The sequence below is a fragment of the Falco rusticolus genome, chromosome 13, assembly GCF_015220075.1.
Source record: "Falco rusticolus isolate bFalRus1 chromosome 13, bFalRus1.pri, whole genome shotgun sequence".
NCBI lineage: Eukaryota > Metazoa > Chordata > Aves > Falconiformes > Falconidae > Falco > Falco rusticolus.
The window spans coordinates 19,947,775-19,971,186 of NC_051199.1; the positions used below are offsets into that span (position 1 = coordinate 19,947,775).

The 23,412-nt window shown below is 59.7% G+C and overlaps 1 protein-coding gene across 2 annotated transcripts in view; it reads right to left on the reverse strand.

The window, feature by feature from the left end:
- Positions 1 to 5,904: 5,904 nt before the first annotated feature.
- Positions 5,905 to 23,412, reverse strand: part of EPHB3 (EPH receptor B3) — a 28,240-nt gene continuing 10,732 nt past the window's right edge. Inside the window, exons 2-16 of one of the 2 annotated variants that reach the window (XM_037407322.1) lie at positions 20,393 to 20,457; positions 19,347 to 20,019; positions 11,798 to 11,953; positions 11,315 to 11,650; positions 10,390 to 10,514; positions 10,058 to 10,226; positions 9,858 to 9,963; positions 9,403 to 9,500; positions 9,095 to 9,217; positions 8,755 to 9,002; positions 8,315 to 8,530; positions 8,075 to 8,224; positions 7,794 to 7,987; positions 7,473 to 7,628; positions 5,905 to 7,175 (exon numbers count right to left, since the gene is read on the reverse strand). In XM_037407322.1, coding sequence (XP_037263219.1) covers positions 7,067 to 7,175; positions 7,473 to 7,628; positions 7,794 to 7,987; positions 8,075 to 8,224; positions 8,315 to 8,530; positions 8,755 to 9,002; positions 9,095 to 9,217; positions 9,403 to 9,500; positions 9,858 to 9,963; positions 10,058 to 10,226; positions 10,390 to 10,514; positions 11,315 to 11,650; positions 11,798 to 11,953; positions 19,347 to 20,019; positions 20,393 to 20,457 — 2,924 coding nt within the window. In that variant the 3' untranslated portion in view covers positions 5,905 to 7,066. The remainder of the gene's footprint in view (positions 7,176 to 7,472; positions 7,629 to 7,793; positions 7,988 to 8,074; positions 8,225 to 8,314; positions 8,531 to 8,754; positions 9,003 to 9,094; positions 9,218 to 9,402; positions 9,501 to 9,857; positions 9,964 to 10,057; positions 10,227 to 10,389; positions 10,515 to 11,314; positions 11,651 to 11,797; positions 11,954 to 19,346; positions 20,020 to 20,392; positions 20,458 to 23,412) is intronic. The other variant, XM_037407323.1, reaches the window with a different exon arrangement.

Genomic DNA, 23,412 nt, shown 5'->3' on the forward strand with positions numbered 1-23,412 from the left:
GCCGGCGGTGCTGGCAGGCATGGGATTATCTCAGCGCGGAGGCTGGAACATGCCTCGTCCATCACCCACCACCCGCCCGCCGGGAGCGTGTGAATGGGAGCCTGTGACCCCCGTGCCAACGAACCCCATCGCCTGTGTGCCGCCTGGGCCCATGGGGACAAGGGACATGGACTCAAGCTGCAGCATGGCCACCGTCACACTGCCAGGGACAGCCCCTGCTCCACACCAGACCCCAGACATGCTGTGCCGCAGCTCCATCACTCAGGTCCTCGACCTCATGAGTTCCCCCAGTGCTGGGGCTGGTGCAGGATGGGCTTTCCCCATCCCTCTGCCTGGCTCTCCTCCATCCCCACGTGGTCCCACAGGTTTGTTTGCACAGGGCTGATGACGCCAGCTCAAACACCTTGATGCTCCTGCCCCACTGCTCCTGCCCTGGGCTTGACTCATCCTCCTGCTCCCCTTCCTGCAAGGCTTGGCTGTGGACAGAAACACCTGCCATCTCCCCCAGAGCTTTTCACCTGCCTGCTCTCCATCGATGCTTCCCATGGGGTCCTTCTGTGCTGTGGCACTGTGGCACTGTGGGATGGGGATGGGGACAGGGACGGGCACAGGGATGGTGCTGGTGCTGGAAGGTGCTTTCCAGCACAAGCCACCTGGCACAGCCTGACTCACCGCCCTGGGATGGGTCATGGTTTCAGCTTCACCCTCCTGGGGCGCAGTCCTGGCTCCCCTCCTGGGTGACGATGGGGACAGCGGGATAGGGGAAACCTGCGCCGAGGGAGTTGGCAGAGGTTGAGCCACCCCAGGGTAGTAGTGGCATGGGGCACCTTTCTCTTGGGGCACCAGCATGGGGCTGCTGGGGTGGTGGGGCTGTGCTGGGGGCCAGTAGGGCTGGCCAAGAGCAGGTGGGACCCAATGGGGGACTAAGGTGGGTGGCTGGCGCCTCTCTGCCCACCATATACTATGCTAGGAGGAGCCACTCGCCCCCTCCAATGCCCCAGTTTGGGGGCCCTCGGCCCCTGCCACTTCCCACGCTGGCTCATTAGCAAGTTCAGAACAAGGAAACCCGTTAACGGCACGAAGTGACTGCAGGCTGCGGGCGCGCGGAGCCGGAGCCGAGCCCAAACCCTCATGCAGAGCAGGAACTGCTGCTTTTTCCCTTCCCTTTGAACTTTCCCAGCTGCCTGGAGCTGCGGTTCCCCTGAGCACGGACCGGGGCAGCGGGGCACAGCAGGGTGCAGCACCCGTAACCCCCCCCCCCCCCCCCCCGCTGCCGTGCCAACCCCCTCCCCAGGCTCAGCCCATCCATGCTGGCTTCAGGGCAGCACCCGGGCTCAGGGCATCACTCTGACACGCCTGGCTCTTGCATAGGGATGGGTCATCGGAGTTTTGGTTTTGCCAGGCTCTCGGTCACACCATCCCCAGGGGAACGGGTGGGGAGGGGGTGCTGCCAGGGCCCAGCAAGTGCCAGGCCGGGGTGAAGCAGCGTGCCGGGAGGTGGCCCGCACGCCCCCGTGACTCAGCCTGCCCCGGCGGAGGCAGAGGTGAGGTAGCGATACCGGAGCTAAAAAAAACCCGGCCGAGCTCTGGGGAGAGGAAATTTCTCATTAGCCAGAAATGTGTGGCTGAACCTGTCTGACACCCGGCCGCCCCCGGCCCCACGGTGATGCTGGCCCTGGCTTCGAGGGAGATCAAAGCAGGAGTAGGGAGCAGGGCAATAAGGGGGCTCAGCAGCTGGCTGGGCGGTGGGCATGGAGGGAGCAGGGGGCAGGGGCAGGGGTCTCCCCATTTCCCCTGAGCACTGCTCTGGGAGAAGCCAGACTGGGGTGGCAGGAGGCGAGCAGTGGTGCAGGTGCTGCTGTGTGGGGCGCCGATGCTGCCATGTGGGGTGCAGGCAGCGGCACCCACTGCAGGGGTCTGCACTGACTGGCCGCACAGGGATGGGGATGGGCAGGGATGGTGGCCAGTGAAACCCGGGCGAGGCAGGCTGGCAGGGACCAGGGTGTCTCTACCTATCGCTGCCAGCCGTGCAGAAGCTCCTTTGCTCCCCTTTTCCAAAGCAGCCAACACTTCCAGCCAGGGCAGCTCGCAGCAGATGAGATGCAGCCCCCAGCCCCAGCCCTACCAGCAAGGTCACTACAGCTTTCCTTCTGACTTCCCCCTGTGGAGCCAGCCTTTCCCAACACCAGACCACCACACCACATCCAGGCATTGCCCTGGTCTTGTTTAATAACACAAAGCTGTTTTTTGCCTCCCAGTCCAGCATCGGGTCAGATTCTGCTCCTCGAACAAGGAAGGCAGGCGCAGGGTGATTAATGCGGACTCGTTTGCTTGCTGGCTGCATGCTGCCAAAGACGATGTCAGCTCCCAGGCATCTGGGGGAGAGCTGCCTCCTGTTCCCCAAGGCAGTCCCCCGGCCCCCAGCCCTTCGATCCCCTTTTTGGGAGCATCCCAGGCTGGCTGGCAGCTCCTTGTGCAGGGATGCTGGGCACTGCTCAGGGGCGGTCATGTCCCCCATGGTCCCCCTGTAGGGACACCAGCCCTGCTTGAGGGGGCAAGGATGCAGCCCCGGCAGCCGTGTGCAGGGAGGATGGGCTGTGGTGGCAGTCAAGGACGGGCGTTGCACCATGTGCAAGCCCCCCACCAGCTACCAAAGAAGACTGGAAGGAAGGAGTGGGAAGAAAATTATTTAAAAAAAATCTTTTTTTTTTTTTTTAATAAAAAAAAAAAGCCCTGGGAAAAAGCCGCGTAGGGTCCTGGCACGTGAACAGAGTCTGTAAGTGGTCTTAAAAATTACCAATAAATAATCTTAACGGGAAACAGAAGGAGCAGAGCCGGGGCGTTCGTGGGTGTCTCGCAGCTCCCTGCGAGCATGGGAAAACTCGCTGGGTCCTGGCCCTTGTGCTGTGGGGACAGCCCCTTCCCTGGGCCACAGCATGGCCCTGGCTGTGGCCAGGACCCGCCTGGCTGGCGTCCATCCCACCCTGGCTGAGCACAGGTGAGGATGTGGTCCCCAGCACAGCCACGCTGGCGATGCCCATGGACGCAGGATGGCAGTGGGGATGAGGCATGGTGGGGGCCGTGGGGGTGCCAGTGCTGCCGCTGCCCTGTGCCCCAGGCTGGCCCGCTGGGGCACGGCTGTGCTGTGCTGAGCCGAGCCGTGCTGAGCCGTGATCCCTTCCAGCTGTGCCGGCCCCAGGCGGCTGACGGGGCTGCGGGATCCTCTCCCTGCCAAGTCATCGAGGTGTCAGCCAAGAGTTAGCAGGGAAAACGCCAAGCAGCCGACAAGCCGGCCAACCCATCATCCCCAGCCTTCCTCCTCGTCCTCGGCTGCAGCGTGCTGCCCAGCCCCCCGCCAGAGCCCTGAGCCCCCGGCCCACCCCAGCAGGGTCTCCTCTTAGCACGCGGCCTGCCTTCACCCCAGTCGTGCCCCTGGGACCCCCCTCTGCCCACTCCCAGGGTGTCACCCCCATCCCGGCCCCTCCACCTGGGGCATGCATCCCCCTCCTCTGGGCCTGTCTGGAAAGGGACGATCCCCCCTCCCCGAACTTTCCAGCTCTCTGCAGAGCGGGAACAATCGTAGCCTTTGTCTTCCCTTAATCTCTTGGTTAGGAATTAAAAGGGGGGGAAAAACCCAGCAGCACAAAAGGCTCTTTTGCATGGGCTGGGAGGGGGGAAGTGCAGGGTGCAGGCAGGTCTTGCCTCCCCCCGCCCCGCCCCCCCCCCCCCTTACCCCCCCAATCCCAGTCTGGTCACCACAGTCCCCAAGGGCCACCCCATCCCATCCTCACCACCCCAGGACATCCCCATAGTGTCACCCAAGGGCTGGTGGCTCGGGGAGCGTCACCTGCTCCCCTCAGCCCCCCGAAGTTCCTTGCCCACCGGCTGCCCTGGGAGTGGGGAGGCTCGCGCAAGGCTTGTGCCCGCATGGGGCCAAGTGCCTCCCGCTTGCTGCCACGGACCCACTTTTACACACACAAGCACCCCACACATACCCACCCCCCCAGAGCAGGGCTGCCCACCACCCAGAGCCACCCCAAGAACCACGCAGGCACTGCAGACCTCCATAAAATTCCTTAAATAATTTAATTGAAAAAAAGTCTTTCCGTTAAAAAATATTTTTACAAATGCACGCTCGCATTAATTTCCCTTGCTGCTGTTTTTCACTGTTGCTTTTCTTTCACAATTGAACACGACTTTCCCCCTGTACACATCTGTATGCAGAGGGAGGTGGCAGGTATGGCACGTGAAGAGCCGCTGGGTGCAGCCCTGGGTGCAAACCAGGCAGTGGGAGGGGGGCACGAGGCTGGGGGAGACCTGGGGCCGAGGCTGGGAGATGCTGCGTCCTGCCCCATGGAAGCAGGGTGGGCATGGAGGAGGCTGGGAGAAGGGGTTGGTTGTGGGTTTGCTGTTTAAAATGAGCAGACCTCCCCCAAAGCAAAGCCAGGCCAGGGTGGAGGGTTGAGGTGGGGATGTTGGGGATGCAGCGGGATGGGTGGGACCCCAAACCTTGCAGCAGCAGGGACAGGGGGAGCAAGGGTGGCAGGGGCAGCCCCTGAGACCACCAGTGCTTCAGGCTGGGGTACTGAAGGCAGTTGAAAGCCAAAAATGGGTTCTGGCATATATTTGGCTGTCTGCTCTTAAAAGCCTCACAAGCCCAGGTTGCTTTGCCTGACCTGGCAGAGGGAAGAGGTCTGCCCAGCACTGCTGTTTGGGGTCCCACCATGGCGGGGGGCAAGGAGCATCCAGGGTGGGGGGCAAGCTGGAGCAGGCAGGGATGGGAAACACCAGCAGAACCGGGCTGTGGTGCCGCTGGCAGCCGCATCCCCAACACATCCCGTAGCAGAGGATGGCGGGTGCGCGCGGCCCGTCCCCGGGCGCAGGACCTGCTGCCAGCTGCCATCCCAGACTTGTTTACTGTTCCCTGGGGAGAAGGACGGGGTTAATGAGAAACCCAAGGGCAGGCGAATTTCAAGGAAAGGGAAAAAATAGCACCTGCTAGGTCAGCCTGGGGAGGAGGGGAGCAGGGTGGAGCACAGGGGTGCACCCCCTCATTTTGGGGAGCACCCACTTGCCCCTCTGTACCGCCAGCAAAGCACCCCTGTAAGTGAGCCCACTGGGTGTGCTGCAGCCACAGGGATGTTAGGACCCAAAAACTGCCAGCATGAGCGACCGGGGGTCCCACTTAGCTACTAGGGAGCAATTCCCCCTGGGCTGAGGGCACAGAGACCCCCAGTCCCGCTCTCCCAGGGACAGCAGCCCCTAGGGGGTTACCTTGCCTGCAGCTGGGCCGGCTGCCTTGGCACGCTCCCACCCGGCTCAGTAGCTGCCAATTCATGGAGAAGAGGAACGAGGCCAGTGGTCCAGGGGTGCCCTTGGCTGCTGCAATGCTCCTGCCTGGGGAGAGCAGAGGACCTGCACTCTGGGGAGAAGCCCTGGGGCTGTGGGGACATGGGGACACCCCGGCCCTGGGGCGGGCAGTGAGCACAGCTGCTCCCCCACTCTTCGCACACCGGGTTCGGTTCCCACAGTTCCAGCTTGACTCAGGGAGGCGATGGGGGCGGGGAAAAAAGATGAGCATCTCTGAGTGCATTAGATGGAGTTTCACAGCTGGCTCTGCCCTCGCTGGGACTCAAACCCTCCACCCTACGCACCCGCAGAGGGGCATGTGCCGGGTGCCCAGGCACTGCAGGGTGGGCACAGCACCACTGCCCACAGCACCACTGCCTGGCCTGACCCCGCGGGACCACTTGGGTACACGACAGCAAGAGAAAGCAGGAGCAGAAAGGGGCTGAAAGCCAGCCTGGGGCTGGCCAGGAAGAGGAGGACGACTCTGGTGGGCAGCAAAGCCACAGGCAGCTGGGCCCATCCAGTGAGAGCGCGATCGAGCAAAGGAAACTCCGGTAAAATTCTTATTGCCTTTATTCTGCCCATTGCCTCACACAGTCCTGCCGGCCAGCACACACCCACGCACGCATGCACACACTCACGCACACTCAGGCACGCTGGGAGTCTCTCCCTCGGCTTGGAGGAACCGGGCTGCAGTGAATCCTCAGGGAAAGGTGAGTCTTTTGGCAGCAATCACAGCGTGTGTCAGGAGCGGGGTGGCCGCGCCGGCAGCACCCGCTCCTTCTGCATAAAAGAGGAGGCTGGGGGAGGCCGGGCCTCGCCCCTGGCGCAGCCCCCGCCCCAGCCCCGCTCTCCGGCCCCTCGTGGGGAGCGCGGCTGCCGTGGGTCCGGGGGCAGAGGGTCCCTGTGCAAACGTGCTGACGGCCTCGCTCTGCAGTCCAGAGCCGGCCAGGAGAACCAAGAGGGTAAGAGATGCGGAGCTGGGCGCCTGGTCCCCCTCCCTCCCCTTTCTGCTCCCTCTTTTTTTTTTTTTTAATAAATCTCTTTTTTTTTCTTTTTTTTTTTTTTCTTTTTTTTCCTAACTCCCTGCATAGTAAATTGGGTTCGGGTTCTGGCGTGCAAAGCCAAGAAAGGGAGCGAAGCCTTCCCTTTGGACATGTTCCAGTGCAGACCCTCGGGCGGAGGGGCCGCCAGGGCTGGAGGAGTGATTGTCTGGGGCCAATGGCACCGGCCCTGTCGCCGACTCGGCCTCCCCCGGCTGCTTCCACGCAGGGATCAGAGTTAGGGAAGGCTTCGGACATGTCTGACAGACTCAGCAAACGGGTCAACAGTCTGTGGCCTCGAGGACGGGGGGGGAAGTGAGGACTTGGGGGGAAAGTTGGGTGAAAAGAAATCCAAGAAGCAGAACAACTCTTCAAACCGATGAGCACCGAGACATGGCGGGAAGCGGGATGTGCCATCTCTGTCCCATAATCCATCTTCAATATGAAGATGCGTTGCTGCCTCGCCGCTCCAGGACACAGGACGAAAAGCTGGGCTCCCTCTCGGCACGAGTGCCTCTGATCCAGGGAAGGGCGGCCCGTCCTGTCCCGTCCCAGGCGACCGTCCGAGGCAGAGGAGCGCCGTGTGAAGGGGGAAACGGGAAGCCGGGCTGCACCGCAAACTGAACCTGGTTGGCAGGTTCCCTCGGTCCGTTCCAATGCAGAGTCCCCTGTGGTCAAACCTGCACTGGGAGTGTCTGGTTCATCTGCAGCCTCATGTCCTGAATGCTGCTCAGAATCTTCTTCTGGTGCCCTGCTAGCGTCACCCCTATCCTCAGCAGGTCTCTGCAAGAAGAAGGTGAAGACTCAGCCCCCTGCTAGCAGCAATACCAGCACATGGCCCTGCCCCAACTAGCTGCTGCCAAGGGACCCATCCATCTTCATTACAGCCCTCTGCCAAGCTCCAGTGTCCCTCTAACTCCACAAGGGAGTGAACACGGCATCCCAGATCTTAACTCACTTGGGAAAACCCCATGCACAACTAAGCCCTCCACAGGAGGAGCTGGTGGCCAGAAAGGCGAGGGACAAGGAACAACATGCAGCAGCCCCAGCCTTCTCCCTCCCCTGCAAACAGGGACTTACTCCGCAGTCATTTGCGCCACCAGGTCGAAGGAGGCAAAGCCGGCATTGACAAAATTCTCCTTGTACCGTCCCATTTTGATGGCATCCAGCCAGTCTCCCACGGTGGTGAAGGTGGTGTAATCCGGGACGGTGCGGTCCAGGAGTGGCTGGGAGATGCTAAAGGGCAAGAGAGACACATGTCACAGGGAGCAGGGGACAGAGAGGTGTAACTGGAAGCAGGGGAGATTTCTTATCTCTGCCCTCCCACATCTTCAGTCCCAACCACTCTAGTATTTCCTGAGCTTGGGCGAAGCCCTGGCTGGAGGTGGTGATGCCACTGACCCAGACTGGACGCTGGCGATGACTTTCAGGCTGGCAGCATTGCGGATGAGCTTGTCTAGTGTATTGACGATCTGTGCAAACTTGGGCCGCAGGTTGCGGTCCCGCACCCAGCAGTCCAGCATCAGCTGGTGCAGCGCTGTGGGGCAGTCCATGGGAGGTGGCAGGCGGTAATCCTGCTCCACGGCGTTGATCACCTGCAGAGAGACGTGCAGAGGCAGGCTGTGAGCCATGTATGCTCCCACGGGCAACCCACAGCTCCCTGCTCCCCAGGGAGCACTTACGTCCTGGTTGGACATGTCCCAGTAAGGTCGCTCCCCGTAGGACATCACTTCCCACATGACAATGCCATAGCTCCACACGTCACTGGCTGAAGTGAATTTGCGGTAGGCAATGGCCTCAGGAGCTGTCCATCTGATTGGGATCTTGCCCCCCTGCACAGATACACAGCTCCATTATTTAGCGCATACCTGAGGTGTCTCCCCCATCCCCAGATTGGTGGATCCCCCCAGAGCGTTCCATACCAGGGAGCTGGTGTAGGTGGGGTCAGCTGGGTCATCCTCCAGAAAGCGAGAGAGCCCGAAGTCGGACACTTTGCAGACCAAGTTGCTGTTGACCAGGATGTTGCGGGCAGCCAGATCCCGGTGCACATAGTTCATCTCTGAAAGGTACTTCATGCCAGCGGCGATGCCTCGCAGCATTCCCACCAGCTGAATGACTGTGAACTGCCCATCGTTCAGCTGCCAGAGGAGAGATCAGAGGGGTTTGCAACACCCCAAAAGGATTGGGGAAGGATCCCAACGTGCTACCACCTCCTCCCTACAGCCACCCCTCTTCCCCCACCCCACGATGCCTACGTACAGCTTGGCTCTGGGGATGCCAGCACTACACAGAGAGGGCTCAGAGCTGCCATCCTTCATGTGCTGCAGCCCCCAGCCCAGGGCAGGAGGGGATGGACACTCACCCGGAGGAAGGAGTCAAGCGCGCAGTTCTCCATGAACTCAGTGATGATCATGACGGGGCGGCTCTTGGTCACCACACCCTCCAGGTGGATGATGTTGGGGTGGTCAAACTGGCCCATGATGCTGGCCTCGCTCAGGAAGTCCCGCCGCTGCCGCTCTGTGTAGCCCACCTTCAGTGTCTTGATTGCCACAAAGATCTCACGGCGGCCAGGCAGCTTCAGACGCCCGCGGCACACCTCACCAAACTCCCCTGTGGTGGGGAAAGGGAGAAAGGGGTGGCACAGTGAGCCATGTGACAGGGCAGCAGTCTCAGTAGCTGCTGTGCCCAGGCCTGGGACTTGCCTGCTCCAATGACCTCCTCAATTTTGACACAGGAGATGTCAATCTCTTTGGCAAATTCCCGGACAGCTTCATTGGGGTCCTCATAGGTGAAGGGATCAATGTAGACCTTCATCCCAGGGGTGACTGCAAAGGCAGAGGCATCATCACCAGGAGGGATGCAACATGGGTGACAGATGCCAAGCCAGGTTGGCTGGCTGTCAGCCCATCCCTCCTGGTCCCTGGCTGGCGAAGGCTGCCCCTTCACTTGCGCACAGGGCAGGAATTGGGAGAGGGCAGGCAGAGCCCACTTGCTGGGCTCTCACACTCACCGTATTGCTGCAGCTTCTCCGTGTACTCGGGGTCCGTGCTGTTGCGTTGCTTCCTGCCCAAAGGAGACGAGAGGAGGTGTTCAGTAACCATCCCTTTCCTGATGGGGCAAAGACATTCACTGCCAGCTTCCAAATCCCAGCACAGACAGCCCATGCCAGAGAGCTTCCCCTCTGGCAGCCTGCAAGCAGAGCCACCCCTCCACCCCCCGTGCAATGGGAGAAGATGGCCTAGTTGTACTGAGAGAGGACGGCAGGAGCCTGGGCAGAGCCCCAGCTGGTGCTGGGGAAGCAGGGATGCACAGTCCTCCCACAGGACCCATGCTCTGGTACCCACGTGCAGCAGGTCCAGTCCTTCGCTCTCAGTCTGGAGCTGTCAGAGCTCTACCCACAGGCATGGGGCAAAGCTCTGGGGCAGATGCGAGCAATGCCCAAACCCAGTGCTGACCCCCCAGTACCTGAAGCAGACGATAGCGATGATCACCACAACGATGACGAATAGCAGCCCCGCAGTGGCCGAACCCACGATCAGAGGCAACTCCTGGAAAGTCTTGCTGGTGGAGCCTGACAGAGGGGGAGGCAGGAATCAAAGTCAAGCTGAGGAAGGAGCAAGCACAGGAGGGCTGGGAGATGGAGGCAGCCCAGTCCTGGTACCTACCGTCCTCTGCAGTTGTCTGAAACTCCATGGGGAGGCTGTAGCGGCCATAGCCAGCCACTGTGCGTGCCCGGACCTGCACCATGTACCGAGCGTTGGCCTTCAGCCCGTCCAGCCGCACTGAGTTCTTCTGGCTGGTGACTGTGTTGGCAATGCCATCGCTCTGGCCTTGCTGTAGGGGAGACACGTGGGTGTCACCGTTGTGAAGCAATCCCCCTGTTGCTGGCTCCCACATCCCCCAAGCACTATCTGCACAGGGACCCCCTTTGCCATGGTGCTGACAGCCAGCCGGAAGGGCTGGAGGAGGGAAAAGGCTGCTCAGCCTCCTGCTTTACCTTCTCCGAGTACTTGATCTCATAGTCAAGAATGATGCCATTCGGTCTCTCTGGGGGAGTCCACGACAGCGTCATGCTGTTCCCAGTGCTGCTGTGCAGGTGCATCGTAGGCACGGGAGACGGGGCTAGGAAAGAGGACAGAGGAGGAATGAGCCATCTGTGCCAGGCTTCCCTCTCCACCATCCTGCACCAGTGTAGGGGGCTCTCTGCCTGGGATCTCCTCGTATAACCTCTGTGGAAAGGCACGGAACAGCTTTACCACTGGCCTCCCACAAGTCTCCACGGGGAGGTGCGATCTCAACATCTTGCACTTAAGGTGACGAGGGACCCAGGGGGAGCCTCAGAAATAGCACCAAGGTAACATTTCACCCCACGTCTAGCTGCAACCTGGCCTGGGAAAGGGCCCTGCCAGCCCAAACTGGGGCTCCCTCCCCTCCACTCCCCAGGAGCTCTGTGCACCACCCCACCAACGAGACCCATGAAATCAGATCAGAGCACGGCGGCTGGAGATTACCAGCATGCTGGAGCCAGGCCAGAGTGGGAGGAAGGAGGGAATGGCAGAGCACTCGGCTGGCTGCGAAGATTTGGGCTGGTGCTGAGCCTTCCCAGGCCCACAGGGGAGAAATCTCATTTCCTTCCTCCTCCCTTCACAGCAGGCACAACGTCTCTTGGGTAGGTCTAGAAGATCCAGAGCTCTCCGGAGCATCTGCCAACCCTGCCCTTCTCTGCTTGCACGTGTTCTGATCTCATCTCCTCCAGGGACACGCGTTAAACGGAGAGAATTTACCCAGGGGATTAGATGCAGGCGCAGAGAGCCAGTAACGCGGCAGCACAAAGGACTGCAGCCTCCAAGGCTGTCAGCAAGAAATCCCCACTCCGCTCTGCAGCGGAGAGCTAGCTCCTGCTCTCTGGCAGCTCCACTGACCTGCCTGGTTGGTGGTGATGTTGACAGAGGCAAAATGAGGAGGGTAGGGGCTCTTGTTGGAGATGCCGTTCACAGCCTGGATCTCAAAGGTGTACTGGGTATGGGCCATCAGGTTGCTGATGTAGATGCGACGCTCAGTGAGGCCAAGTTGGCGCGGCACGAACTCCACGTTGTCATCACAGCGGGTGCACAGGCGCCGCTCAACGCTGCACTTCTTGCAGATGACGTTGTAGAGCAGGTCATCCCGGCCGCCCGTGTCCTGTGGCTCGCTCCACTCCAGCACCAGTGATGTCTCATTCACATTGGAGATGACACTGCGGGGGGCAGAGGGGACGCCTGCGGGGGGAATGAAGTGGTCAGGGATGGTGTGCCTCCATGCCTGGCTCACCTCTGTCGCAGGCACAGCACACTCCCCCTGCCCCAGATATGGACCCCCACCACCTCCACAGCTCCCCTCCCCTCATCACCCAGGGCAGGACTCACTGGTGCAGGCACTGTCTGCAGGGTCTGTATCTGCCCGGAAAAAGCCATTTCGACAAGTGCAGACTGTAGCTGCTCCAGAGGTGGTCCGGCTGTTGGGAGGGCAGGGAGAGCAGGGACCTTCCCCCTGCTTAGACTTGAAGGTTCCTGGGCCACATGCTGGGGAAAGGGAAAACAACTCGAGTTATTAAGTGCACCCAGAAAACATCCACTACCCCCTCCAAGGCTGGGCAGATGTTTCTTTGCTGCCCTGCCAGACCTCCCCAATCAGTGGCTTGAGGACCACAGGCCACCTACAAGCCTTTCCATCGCTGTCAGCTGTGCCCAGGAACGCAATGCCCCTGGCCAGGCAGGGTGGGCAAGAGCAGGCTGCCAGCACAGGGCAGGGGCACTCGCTAGCGCAGGCACAGCTCTGCCCCGGGGCAGCTGTGCTCCAGCAGCAGAGCCGGGGCAGTCAGAGATGGGAAAGAGCTGGTCACCACCAGCAGTGTGGGGCTCAGGGCAGTTTCAGCCAGGAGAGCACACCCTCAGTTTTGTTTCTTCACTGCACCTCCCCAGCTGTCTTCCAGGCCCAGCACCCTCCATAGGGCCAGCACCCCATTCTCTGGGGAAATAAGGCTGGGAAGGAAAGGAACCCTCAGCCCTGCCCACAGCAGCCCCTGTGAGAGGCCTCTGTCGCCCAAAATGCAGCCACTCAGCCCCAAACCTTCTGCCTTGGGCTCTTCAGCCACTTCTCAGCCCCAGGGGTGGTGGCACCTCCTGGGGCCAGCTCAAGTGGAGCACTGAGCGAGATTAAAACATTCCTGCAGGTCCTTGGCTAAAGAGCTGCTTCAGCATCGCTGCCATCTCCTCCCCCCGCTTCCGTTCAGGGTCCTTCGAGGAGCCACAAGTCCTGGGATCCGGCCCAGTTGGCACCGCCGGGTGTTTAGTTGTAACGAGGGGCATATGAAAGGATTAACAGCACTTGAGTTGAGGAGCAGAGCAGCCTCGGGAACCTGACCCACACCTTGAAATAGCCTTATTTATTGCAGTGTTGCCCCAGAGAAGTGGGTCTTGTGCTCTGCACTCGTAGCGGATGAAGCGGCGAGAGACCCACTGGCACGGCTCTGCTTTGGCATCACCGGGTTTGTCACAGCCAGGGCAGCATCAGCACCGAGGCCCCAAAGGAAGGCACATCATCCTCACTTCACCAGGGCTAGGGCAGCTCCCGAGGGTGTGTAACCCTCCCACCAGCCCTGTCCCACCTCTCATGCCTGTCGCACATCACCTCGTAAACAGGGGGAGGTTTCCTGGTGCTTCACTGGGCTGTGGCAAGCAGAAGTTTCCTCCTATGAGGCATCTCCTACATCCTCCGTGGAGGTTTTCTGGCTGGTTGCAGCCCCACGCGTGGGGTGTGGAGCGCTGCTGACTCACACGCTGCTGGGCTGGCCCCACAGGGACCTGCAGACATCTGGGGGGTGCTGTCCTGGCCCCCTGGTTTGCCCAGGCACCGAGTAGCAGCAGCCCTAGGGGATGAGCCCCGCTTCATTGCGGTGCTGCTGGGCAGGGGGACATGCGAGCAGCCCCGCTGCGGTAGGGAGGCACCCTGCTGCCGAGGAGGGGACCTGAGGACTTTGTGCTCTCCATCCCCCTGCCCAGATGGGCGGCAGGAGCTGCTTCCTGCTCCCAGGGTGCGAACGTTCCAGCAAGGAGACTATTCTTTGGTCAAAACAGGACCAGCCACATGGCTCAACTCGCTCCAGCTCCTTGACCCAAGTTCACCCAGCCTCTGGGCCTTCCCTTTGGAAATGAAAGCTAGCCCATCCCGACTATGCAGGCTGGAGGGCAAAGGAGTGCACAGACCTGCTCCTCTGCAAGTGATGGAAGCCCCTGGCCAGCAGGTCCAGGGCTCCTGTCCCCCCAGCCCGGGCTGCCCTCACTACCACGGAATGCAAAGACGTGGACAGCAGATGCCCAGGGGTAGCAGAGCAGCCTTGGCACAGGCAGACCCACCCCAGCCAGAGTCCCGGGCGGTTCAAACTGGGTGGATGCAGATTCACACATAAGGAACCAGATTGCTGAGGAATGAGAGATGACTGAAACCTCTTGGACAGGAACGCTCTGGGCTCAGAAAGCTGCCAAACATGCTTTGGTTATGGACAGGAGCCCAGACCCATCAGGGACAAACCCCCCTGAAATAACAGGCTTGTTGAGGGGAGAGCGAAGCTGGAGCAACCAGAGCTTGTGAGAAGCCGACAGCCCAAGCACAGCACGGCAGCCAGGGCAGTGAGGTGCTCTGCAAAGGGTGCAGGAGGGATGATGGTGCTTGGCTTCCTGCATGCTCAGTGCCAGCTGGTGCCTGGTGGGTTATGGGCACAGAGGGGACAGTGACCTCCCACGCTCCTGGACATAGAAGGAACTGGCAGAGCCTTGGGCAGCTGCCTGCCATCCCGCAGGAGTGCCCAGAGCAGGCACAAGGGATGAAGGTTATTTATTTGCACCCTCACGCCACCCTGGCAGAGGGGGCTGAGCCACATCCCAGCCCTGTTAAGCAGGAGAGGGACTGAGGCCCAGATGCACTCCAGTGTTTAAGTTTCCAACTCTGCTTAATAAATCAGAGCGTAAAGACCTCGGTGGCAGCATGACAGCTCTCAGCCGCCACATTTGAAGGCTGTAACTGAGCTGAAAGCTGATCCCAGGTCCCCAGTGGATAAGCCGCTGTGTCATCTCCTCTCTGCAAGAAACTGCCTGTACAACAACCACTGTGTTGGCCAGCATGTCGGGAACAAGCCCGGGAGCTCCAGAGCAGTAGCATGACTCTATCTAGCCAGAGCCAGGGACCCAGACTCCCCTCTCCCCACCGAGAGGTTTGCATAAGTGCTTTTCCTGCTGAAGTGTCCTCAAATAAAATAACAACCCTGAACCTCCACATACAGATCACATCTCCTGGTGCTGGGCTGCGGTCACCTCTGGGGAGAACATGACAGTCACTGACAGCCACAGGATAACAGGTCAGAGAACTGAAGCAGAGCTCCCTGGCCTGAAGAAGAGCTGCTGGTTTGATGGGAGGGAGATGCAGCCTGACCTGACAGCAGGGATCGGCTGCGGAGGGGATTTATGTGGCATGCGGGACGGAATGGGACAGTAACGCAGCCCTGGGGCTGCTGCAAAACTGCCCCTGCACCCTCTATGGGGCATCGCACACCTGGCACAGCACCCACCGCCGGCCATCTGGCTGCTTCTGCCAGCCTCTCCGGCATTTTCATCAGTCACCCACCTCTGGGGCCTGATCCTGCCTCACAGAGCTGCAGCACAGGGCTAAGGGAAAAGGACGGCACTCTTCCCAAATACAATCCCCACCCCAGTGAATAAAGTCCAAGGGAGTGAGCTGAAAAAAACACCGAAATAAAATCCTCCTGGCAGCAGCAGAGAGCAGTGACTCATCCCGCAGGCAGCCTCCATTATTGCATGGGATGTGGACAAGCAGCAACGAACCCTGTGTGCATGCACAAAACTTCGGGGTCCCCTCCCTTGGGAAAGGGAGGAGGGATAGCCCATAGCGCATCGCGAAATACCAGCCCCAAACTATCCCGTTTCAGGTCTCAACTGCTCTCCTATCCACACAATGCTATTCCAGCTCGGGCAGCATCCTTCCAGCTATTTCTCCTGTAGGACTGAAGCATCACGCCTCACTTGAGCCTAGATAAATTAAACCGATCACATCCCTTTGTCCAGCAACCCTGTAATTTCTTTAAAGGCAGCAATCGAGTTTGCCTGGGACAATCTGCGCTTTACGAACCTGCACGGCTCACTCCCTTCCCGCTTTCGTAAGCGGCTGCAGATGGATTAGAGCCGTGGAAGCAACAGCCTGGCTACAGCTGAGGCGGTAACTCTGTTTTTAAGTCTCTCTTAAACGGCACTTGATTTAAAAAAAAAAATAAAAAATATCACCTTTGGGTGGAAATATTTCACACTAGTGCAGTCCAAAAGTGAATGGAGTGAATTTGAACAGCAGGGAAGGGAAAGAGTCCTCGGGGGTTTGAACAGTGGTATCCAAAGAACAGGCGGGAAACAGGTTTTTTTTTTTTTTTCCAAATGGGAAAAAAAAAAAAGTTTTCAATAAGCAAAACTGCCTCTGGAGCCACAGCAGGTCACAGGCAGGACGGCAGGGGCAGATTTCCTCGACCGTGTTACAAGTAACCCATTGTGGAGCTGTCTGGCTGCAAACCTGCATCCCTCCCCTGCCCGCGCTGCTGAGCTGCCTTTGATCTGGAAGCCCAGGCAATTAATAGCAGGCAGTTTCACTTCCTGGGTTTCATGCAGCAAGCCCATGTTGCAATGCAAAGCTGCAAACAGTTGGCAAGTGCAATGCTTGCTTGGCATTTTTTTTTTTTCCCCATTCAGGGTGATGTTTCCATTAGTCACTGATTGCAAGGGAAATTTATTTTTCAGAAATTCAGATTTTGGCCCCAGCCTGACCTGCTATCACCTATTGACTGAGCTCAAACATACAGCACCTGGTGCCATCAGAAAAGGGACATCAAAAAAGCTGAGGAATGGATCCGAGGAGAGCACGGTGTCACACTGCACGGTCTTCCCAGGTGCTTTTACAGTTTGGGCGTCCACTGACTGCACCATACAGCCTAAGCCCCCTCTCGAGCGAGGCTCTGGGGGCACCACAACCCCTCTCCAGGACCCCCTCACGGGCATCAAGGGCCATGTGAGGAGGGGGCTCGCTGCCAGCCTTAGCACAGAGGCCAGCCAGACTCCACACCTTTCTGCCCTTGGGTGAAGCCAGCGACACGAGGGGTGCAAACCCTGGCAAATCTGGTGTGGGGAGCACATGCCTGGAAGCATTTTCAAGCAGGTGCTGCATGTTGAGCTGCCGTGTGCTGGAAGCCCTGCACTGCTCAAAAGAAATTCCCACTGCCTGTCTGCGCAATGTGGGGAGTGCCTTGACACCAGATCCCCTGAACGGTTTGGGTGCTTGCAAACCAAAAGGAGAAGGGCTGGTGCCGGTGGAAAGGCTGAACCCTGGGAGCTGCAGGGCTCAGGGTGTGAGGGGGCAACGGCAGCGCACCCCTGCCTGTGGCGGCATGCGGAAGCCTTCATCCCCCTCCCTGGCCAGCAGCTCCTCTTCGTCCTACAAGAGCTGCCTCTGCAGCTCTGCATGGCAGGGAGCGTGTGGGAAGCAGCACAACCCCCAGAAGGGCCGTGTGCTAATTAAATAAAGATAATGAGGCTGAGAATGAGATGCCAAATCAATGCTGTGGCAACTCAGGACTAGAGCGCCAGATACCAGCCTGGCGTATCGCATTACAAAGCATGCCAAAGAAACTGCCTTCAGCCGGGCGGGATGAGCCCTCTGCTCCCGAGGGACCGGGATACAAGCTGCATTGTAACAGGTCTGAATGCAGGGTCTAATCCTGGCTCTGGATGGAGATAAAGAGGAGGAGGAGGAGGAGGAGGAGATCTTCAAAGGCCACTGAAAGTCTGGGGAAAAGGGGAGATTTACAACAGGGCTTATCCCATCTAAGCAGTAACTGGGTATTGTTATTTATTAAAATGCCATCTGGCACTCCGGAGCGCTCCTCACCCGTGTGGTGAAGCCTCGGCGGGCTCCCCGGGGTGAAAGCGCCGAAACCCCCACCTCCCCGGGGCCACATCCACATCGCTCCCCACACTCAGCAGTGCCGGGCTGCCGAAACGGTGTAAGGGAACATCCAGCCGAGAGCAGAAAAGGGAGCTGTGGCTCTGGCTTCTCCCAGCCCTTCTTCAGCTGTTCCCACTTAAAACACACGATCATATGGCGGAAAATATGACCCTACAAGCGCAGCGCAACTTTCCCAGAGAAACGTGAGGACACTGCCGCTTCTGCCCAGCAAGAGGGCAGGCTGCCGGATGGAGACGTGCCCACAGCTCAGTGTGGCTTCCCGGCACGCTGGGGAAGAAGCTGAGGCTTCGGGGTGAAAATCAAAGGCACTGCGAGAGCCGCCACGTGGGTGTCTGCCCAGCAGAGGGGATGCGGAGAGGGGACCTCACCCTGGGCTGCAACGATGCTCTGAGCCAGACCTGAGGACCCCTCGGTCCTGCCTTGGGATGATGCCTCTGCTTGGCACAGCCCGGGTGCTGGCTGGAAACTGTTGCCTCGTGCCCAAACCTCACTCTCTGTCAGGAAAAATCAAACACCCTGCACAATCTAAGATCTCCCAGTCCAAGCAAGAAGGAAACCAACTCCCAGGAGTATGGACCCCAGTGCACACTTTTTAAGTGTGGGCTCTTCTACCCAGCAATGGATGCCTGGCACTGGTGTCCATCTGCCTCAGGAGAAGCCAGGCTGGCTGCTCACAAGACTGATGCAGGGGGCTGGGCACTTAAGTCGGGGCTGTGCTGGCACCAACGGTGCTGGAGGTTCTGCTCCCCCAGCAGAGCTGCAGCCTGTGGAGGCTGAGCTCCTCCCGACCAGCCGCAGCGGCACAGCTGACAGCTACACTGCTCCCAAAGCCAACGGAGAGGCCAGCCTGGCCCGAGCCCCATGTCACGGGCCGTCCCAAATTGCATCGCCCTGCCAAGAGCAAAGGGCCGGCGCCAAGCATCCCGTCATCAGCAAGCACGAGGCAGCCAGTGCTGGGGGCCCAGCCGGCGTCCCACTCCCTGTGCAATGCCTCCAGCCAAGGGGAGCAGCTGCCTTTCTGCCCTAAATCCCAGCCACCCGGGGCAGGGGTCCTGCGTGCCAGAGACTGCGCCCAAGGACAAAATCACCCCAAGGGAGAGGAAATCCATTTGGGCAGATTTTCCCTTACCAACACGCCCAACCTGGGGTGAAACAGCAACACCAAAGCTATCGTGGGAGAGCATGGTAGCTACGGACCCACACAGGGCTATCCCTGCTGCCCAGGGTGGCTCTCCATCCTCAGTATCTCTGTGTACAGGATGCTCTTCCTCCCCTCCAGACAGGAGTGGGAAGCTTCGGCTCTGGCTCCCCTGCATTTGTGCCGCTTCCCACCTTCCCTGCTGCAAGCCCTCAGAGCTGGCAGGGGGAGCACGCATCCCTGTGGCTTCTCCCGCAGCCAGCACAGTAGGGCCCTGCTCACCACCGGGGTTTCCAAACGATGCTGCACAAGCAGCGCGAAGTCATGCTTGCCAGGAACAATCACTTGCCCCAGCTACAAGCGCTGCAGGAGGGAGGATGCTGGGACACAGCAGTAGGGGCGAGAGGGAAGTTTTGGTAATACTCAGGGGCTTAAACGTGCTAGATCCCTGCTGAGGGCCATGCCTTGAGCTGCAGCTCCTGGTGAGGAGATGCATCCCATGGAGGACAGCACCAGCAGATAGATGCTAACCAGCATGTCACAGCAGACACCGTGCCAGTCTGGACCACAAAGGCTTTAAGGTTTCCAGATGCCGAGTCAAACTGCAGACCAATCCTCTGAGATACCACCCTGCTCCCTCCTCAGGGAGCCTGCCCAGTTTCCAAGCCTCCAAAACCAGACCGAGCTCAACGCAAAACCGCCTCCACTGCACCAACGCGTCTGTGGGGACAAGAGCCACGGTCACTCTGCCACACACATACCTTGGCACTGAGTATCCTTCATGGTCGGCTCATACCCAGCGGCACATGTACATGCTCCCACAGGTACCATCCACTCGCCGTCACCGTTGCAGTACAGCTTCAGGGGTACAGACACCTCCACTGCGTTGGGGATGCAGGTGCCTGGCGCAATGACCAGAGAAGTGGGCTCAGCCCCTGTTAAAGTCTCCGGGAAGATAGCAAAGCCAGCAATGGTATTGGAGCATTTCTTGTAGAAAGCCCGGACGGAGATGAGGGACATGCAGGCTCCCAGATCTTGGAAGGCCAGGTAAAAGCCATTCTTGGAGAGAGGGCCAAAGCTGCGCACCTTGGTGTTCACGCGGCCAGACTCCAGCTTGGAGAAGCTCTCGTCTGGGGCAATTGTATCCACTTTGATATAGGGATTCTCCATCCAGAAAGGGCTGTTTGCAGAGGCAGAATCCGTATCCGACTCATAATAGAAGAGGTTGAAGGTCTCTTTGCAAGAGCCGGGGATGTTGGGGATGCTGTTGCAGTCCCGCACGGTGAACTTCAGCTCCACATAGACGCGCTGGACATCCTGGCGCTGGATGAACTTGGTGCGAAGCCAGTTGTTCTGGTTGGCCTCCCGCACGTTGCACACCTGGTATGTGCGGATGGGGTTCATGGCCTCATCGTAACCACTGACTTCTTCCCACTGTGAGCAAGAGGGGAGTGGGTTAGACCCCCAGCTGAGGAGACGAGTGCCACAGACAAAAAACACGAATAGCATGGGGTAGGGGGGATCAGGCAACAGTCGACAGGTAAGAGCAACAGCTGCACCCCCACCTGTCCCAACCCTCCTGGTCATCAAGGCGACTAACAGCAACCCAGGCGAGGGATCACGGTGCTCCCGCTCTGCTGGTGCAGTCAGGAGGAGATGGTTTCATGAGGCGTGAGGATAAGCAAGGGAGGGAACGGGGAAGATGTAGCCAGCCCTGCAAAGGCACTGGCAAGCAGCCCCGATTGCCATGGGGCCAGGGCCAGCTGTGCCCTTTGGAGGTTAAGACCAGGGCTGGCTCCAGACTTACCCCTGTCTCTGGATGAGTTGTCCATGCCAACTCAGAGGTCACCCACTTCGTGTCCATCAGGGTCTCTGGAGAGAGAGGGAGGAGAGAAAGAAGTAATTGGAGACGAAGGCCAAGATTAGAGGGAAAAAAAACAGGAGGAGTGGGGGAGAGGAGAGCCAAGCCTGACATTTCTGCGGAAAACAGCAACTTGGGGGGTGAGACGTGGTGGGAGGAGGGGGGAGCGGCGCAGACAGACTCCAGATTTCTCTTCTCCTGTCAGGAGAACAGGAAGAGCAAGGCGTCCCCGGAGAGCTGCGTCAGAGCAGGGAAGCGGCAGGATGAGGAGCTGGCCAGGTGGTGAGGGGGGGACAGGGACAAGCTGCCATCCCTGGCCACCAGTGCAGCCAGCCATGCCTCCCAGCCAGCACTGGGGGGGGGGTGTGCCAGAGGAGGGAGACAGGGCACCCCCATCCGTGCCCTCCCCCTCTGCTTTGGCAGGGTGCGTATTTACTGTGGCTGGGGTTGAAAGGGCCCGTTCCCATGACAGGGCGGTGCGGGCCAGGCAGGTTTATCCAGAGGAGGAGGGACTGGCAGGCTGCTCTCCCAGAGACGCCCCACATCACTCATTTTACAAGAGGGGAGAAGAATTTGACCGTCTGGCCAACATTCCTGGAGCAGACTACAAGACAAACCACCCCGGCAGCATTCCCCAAACAGCCCCAGCCCCAGCCTTGGGGAGCAAGACGCTTGTCTGGGAAGAGCTGCAATTGCAGGCAGCTGTCGCTAATCCTGGGCAGAGCTGCACAGCTCTGCACAAGCACCACGCGCAAAAAGTGGGAGTGAAACACAAGGATGGAGTTCAACGACGACGCACTCCCAGGCTGGTGCTAATGGCCCCTCTTTGGGCTGGTGGCTCGGTGACCCCCACTCCAGGGATGGCCCTGTTGGCTGTCCGGAGGGAAGTGGGCACCCTGGGGTCCTCCAGACCCTCTCCTGCCTTAGGGGGGGGTTTGCTGCAAGCGGGATGCAAATGCCAGAGCTGGGTGACAGCCCCCTGGAGACTCTGTGTGCTCAGAGGGGCTTTAGCACCTGCCCTGAGCAGGGCCCAGGACCAGCCCTGAAATGCCGAAATGCTGAGGGCATCCCCCTCCCCAGCTGCAGGCACGGCCCCATCCCAGACCCCACACAGCTCCCCAGGGGCTGTCCATCAGCCCACCCAGTGCCAAGATGCAGGGCAGGGAGCCACGGCTCCCCAGCCACCAGAACTGGCAGTGGGCTGGGAGCCACTCGCTCTCGACAGCTGGGGCACAGGGCGTGTTGGGGCAGCTCAGCTGTGCTGGACACCATGGCTCAGCCCCAGAAGCAACAGGCAGATTCAGCTTCTTTCCTTCCACCCCAGGAAAACCACAGGTTGACCTGACCAGGGAGGAAGCATGGAGGAGGAAGGAAACAATCACACATCGCGGGGTTTCAGATGAAGTCCAGCTGAAGGTAAACACCTTCGTCCTGGGTCCCACCCCAGGGAGACCTGTCAGCAGCTCCCGAGCCAGCACCCATGGATGTGAGTGCAACCAGGGCGCAGATAAACAAGCACATTCGGGGATACATAGGCTCTCCAACCTGCTTTGCTGTTTGCCAGGATCCCAGCCCAACTGGCAAGCCTGCCTCTCGCCCAGGCTGTTTGCATGGAGAAAACACAGTCCTGTCGTGGGCCGGTGCACTGGCAATGGACACAGCACTGAAGGCAAAGTGAGGAAAACCCCTCATGGTGCCTGCTCCCCAGCCGGGAGGGGGTCGGGGGACAGCACCTACAACAGGAAGGACAAACTGACACCAGCTCTTGCTTGCAAACAGGAGGAGCACAGAGGTGGTTATTGGACAGTGACTACTTACTGTTTCTCAAAAACACAAACTAGGGGCATCCAGCAAAAAGGGAGAGAAGGCAGGAGCCCTCCACCAAGCGGGTAAAGCAGGGGAACTCGTGGCAAGGATGCAGGATATGCAGGACATGCAGGACACGGCCTGGGCACCCATGGGGCAGCCTTTGCCTGGTCCCAAAGCACTGCCCACCCAAGGGATGCAACAAACTGCCATCCCTCTCCCCTCCCCCCACAGCATCAACTACTAACCGCCAGCAGGGGCCTGAGCATGGCTCCACACAGCCACAAGACCTCCCTGACACCTCGCTGCCCTCCCCAGCCGCCTGCGTGGGGTGGCTCCCAGGGAAGGCAGCCAGTTGGGGACCATGGGGGAGCAGGTCACAGGGCAGGGCCGCCTGCACCTCTCCGAGGGACGGGCCCTGCGCTGGCTGCCCTAATAAGGGCACAGTGGTGCTGCGCAAGGGCCCAGGCACGCCGTGCTGGCGGCGGAGCAGAGCCAAGCATGTGCTCGGCGCTGACAGTGCGCCGCGATGCCAAGTCCCGGCACAGAGACCCCGCACGGGTCCAGCCAGCAAAGGGCTGCGCTCCCAGTGCGGGCAGCTGGGTGGGTGTTACTGTACCAGGGCTGGACCTGGCGGGAGGAGTGGGGAAGGGATGCCCTGTGTGCTCAGGGCCAGGACCGGTGTGGCTGAGCAGCCGTAGCGGTGAGTCAGGCCAAAGAGATGGTGATCTGGGTGGCAGGGTGTGCCCATGTGCAGGGTGGCACAAGGATGCCATGGCCAGCCACAGCAGAGCCGGGCCAGACCTGACCAAGCTTTGCTCCCCAGACCTGCCCAGCGTGTGTGGGAGCTCCTCTGAAGGCCAGTAGGCCCCACGCAGGCAGCCCTTGCAATGCTGGCCTGGCTCCAGGACAGGGCACATGGGCAGCCATCCCCTCCAGCATCGCCCTTCCCCCCAAGTGCCAGCCCAGGGCAGAGATGCGGCTCAAACAGGGGGCTTGCTGCCTGCACCCTAGTTTGGCAGCATCTGACCAGCAGAGGAGGGGAAAAAACTGGACAGAGCCAAGCCAGCCACTAGTGCAAGAGGCATGTAAATCACACAGAGAGAGCAGGCAGGTGAAGAAATAAAAATAAAATCACTGAGCAACTCAGCTAAAGGAAG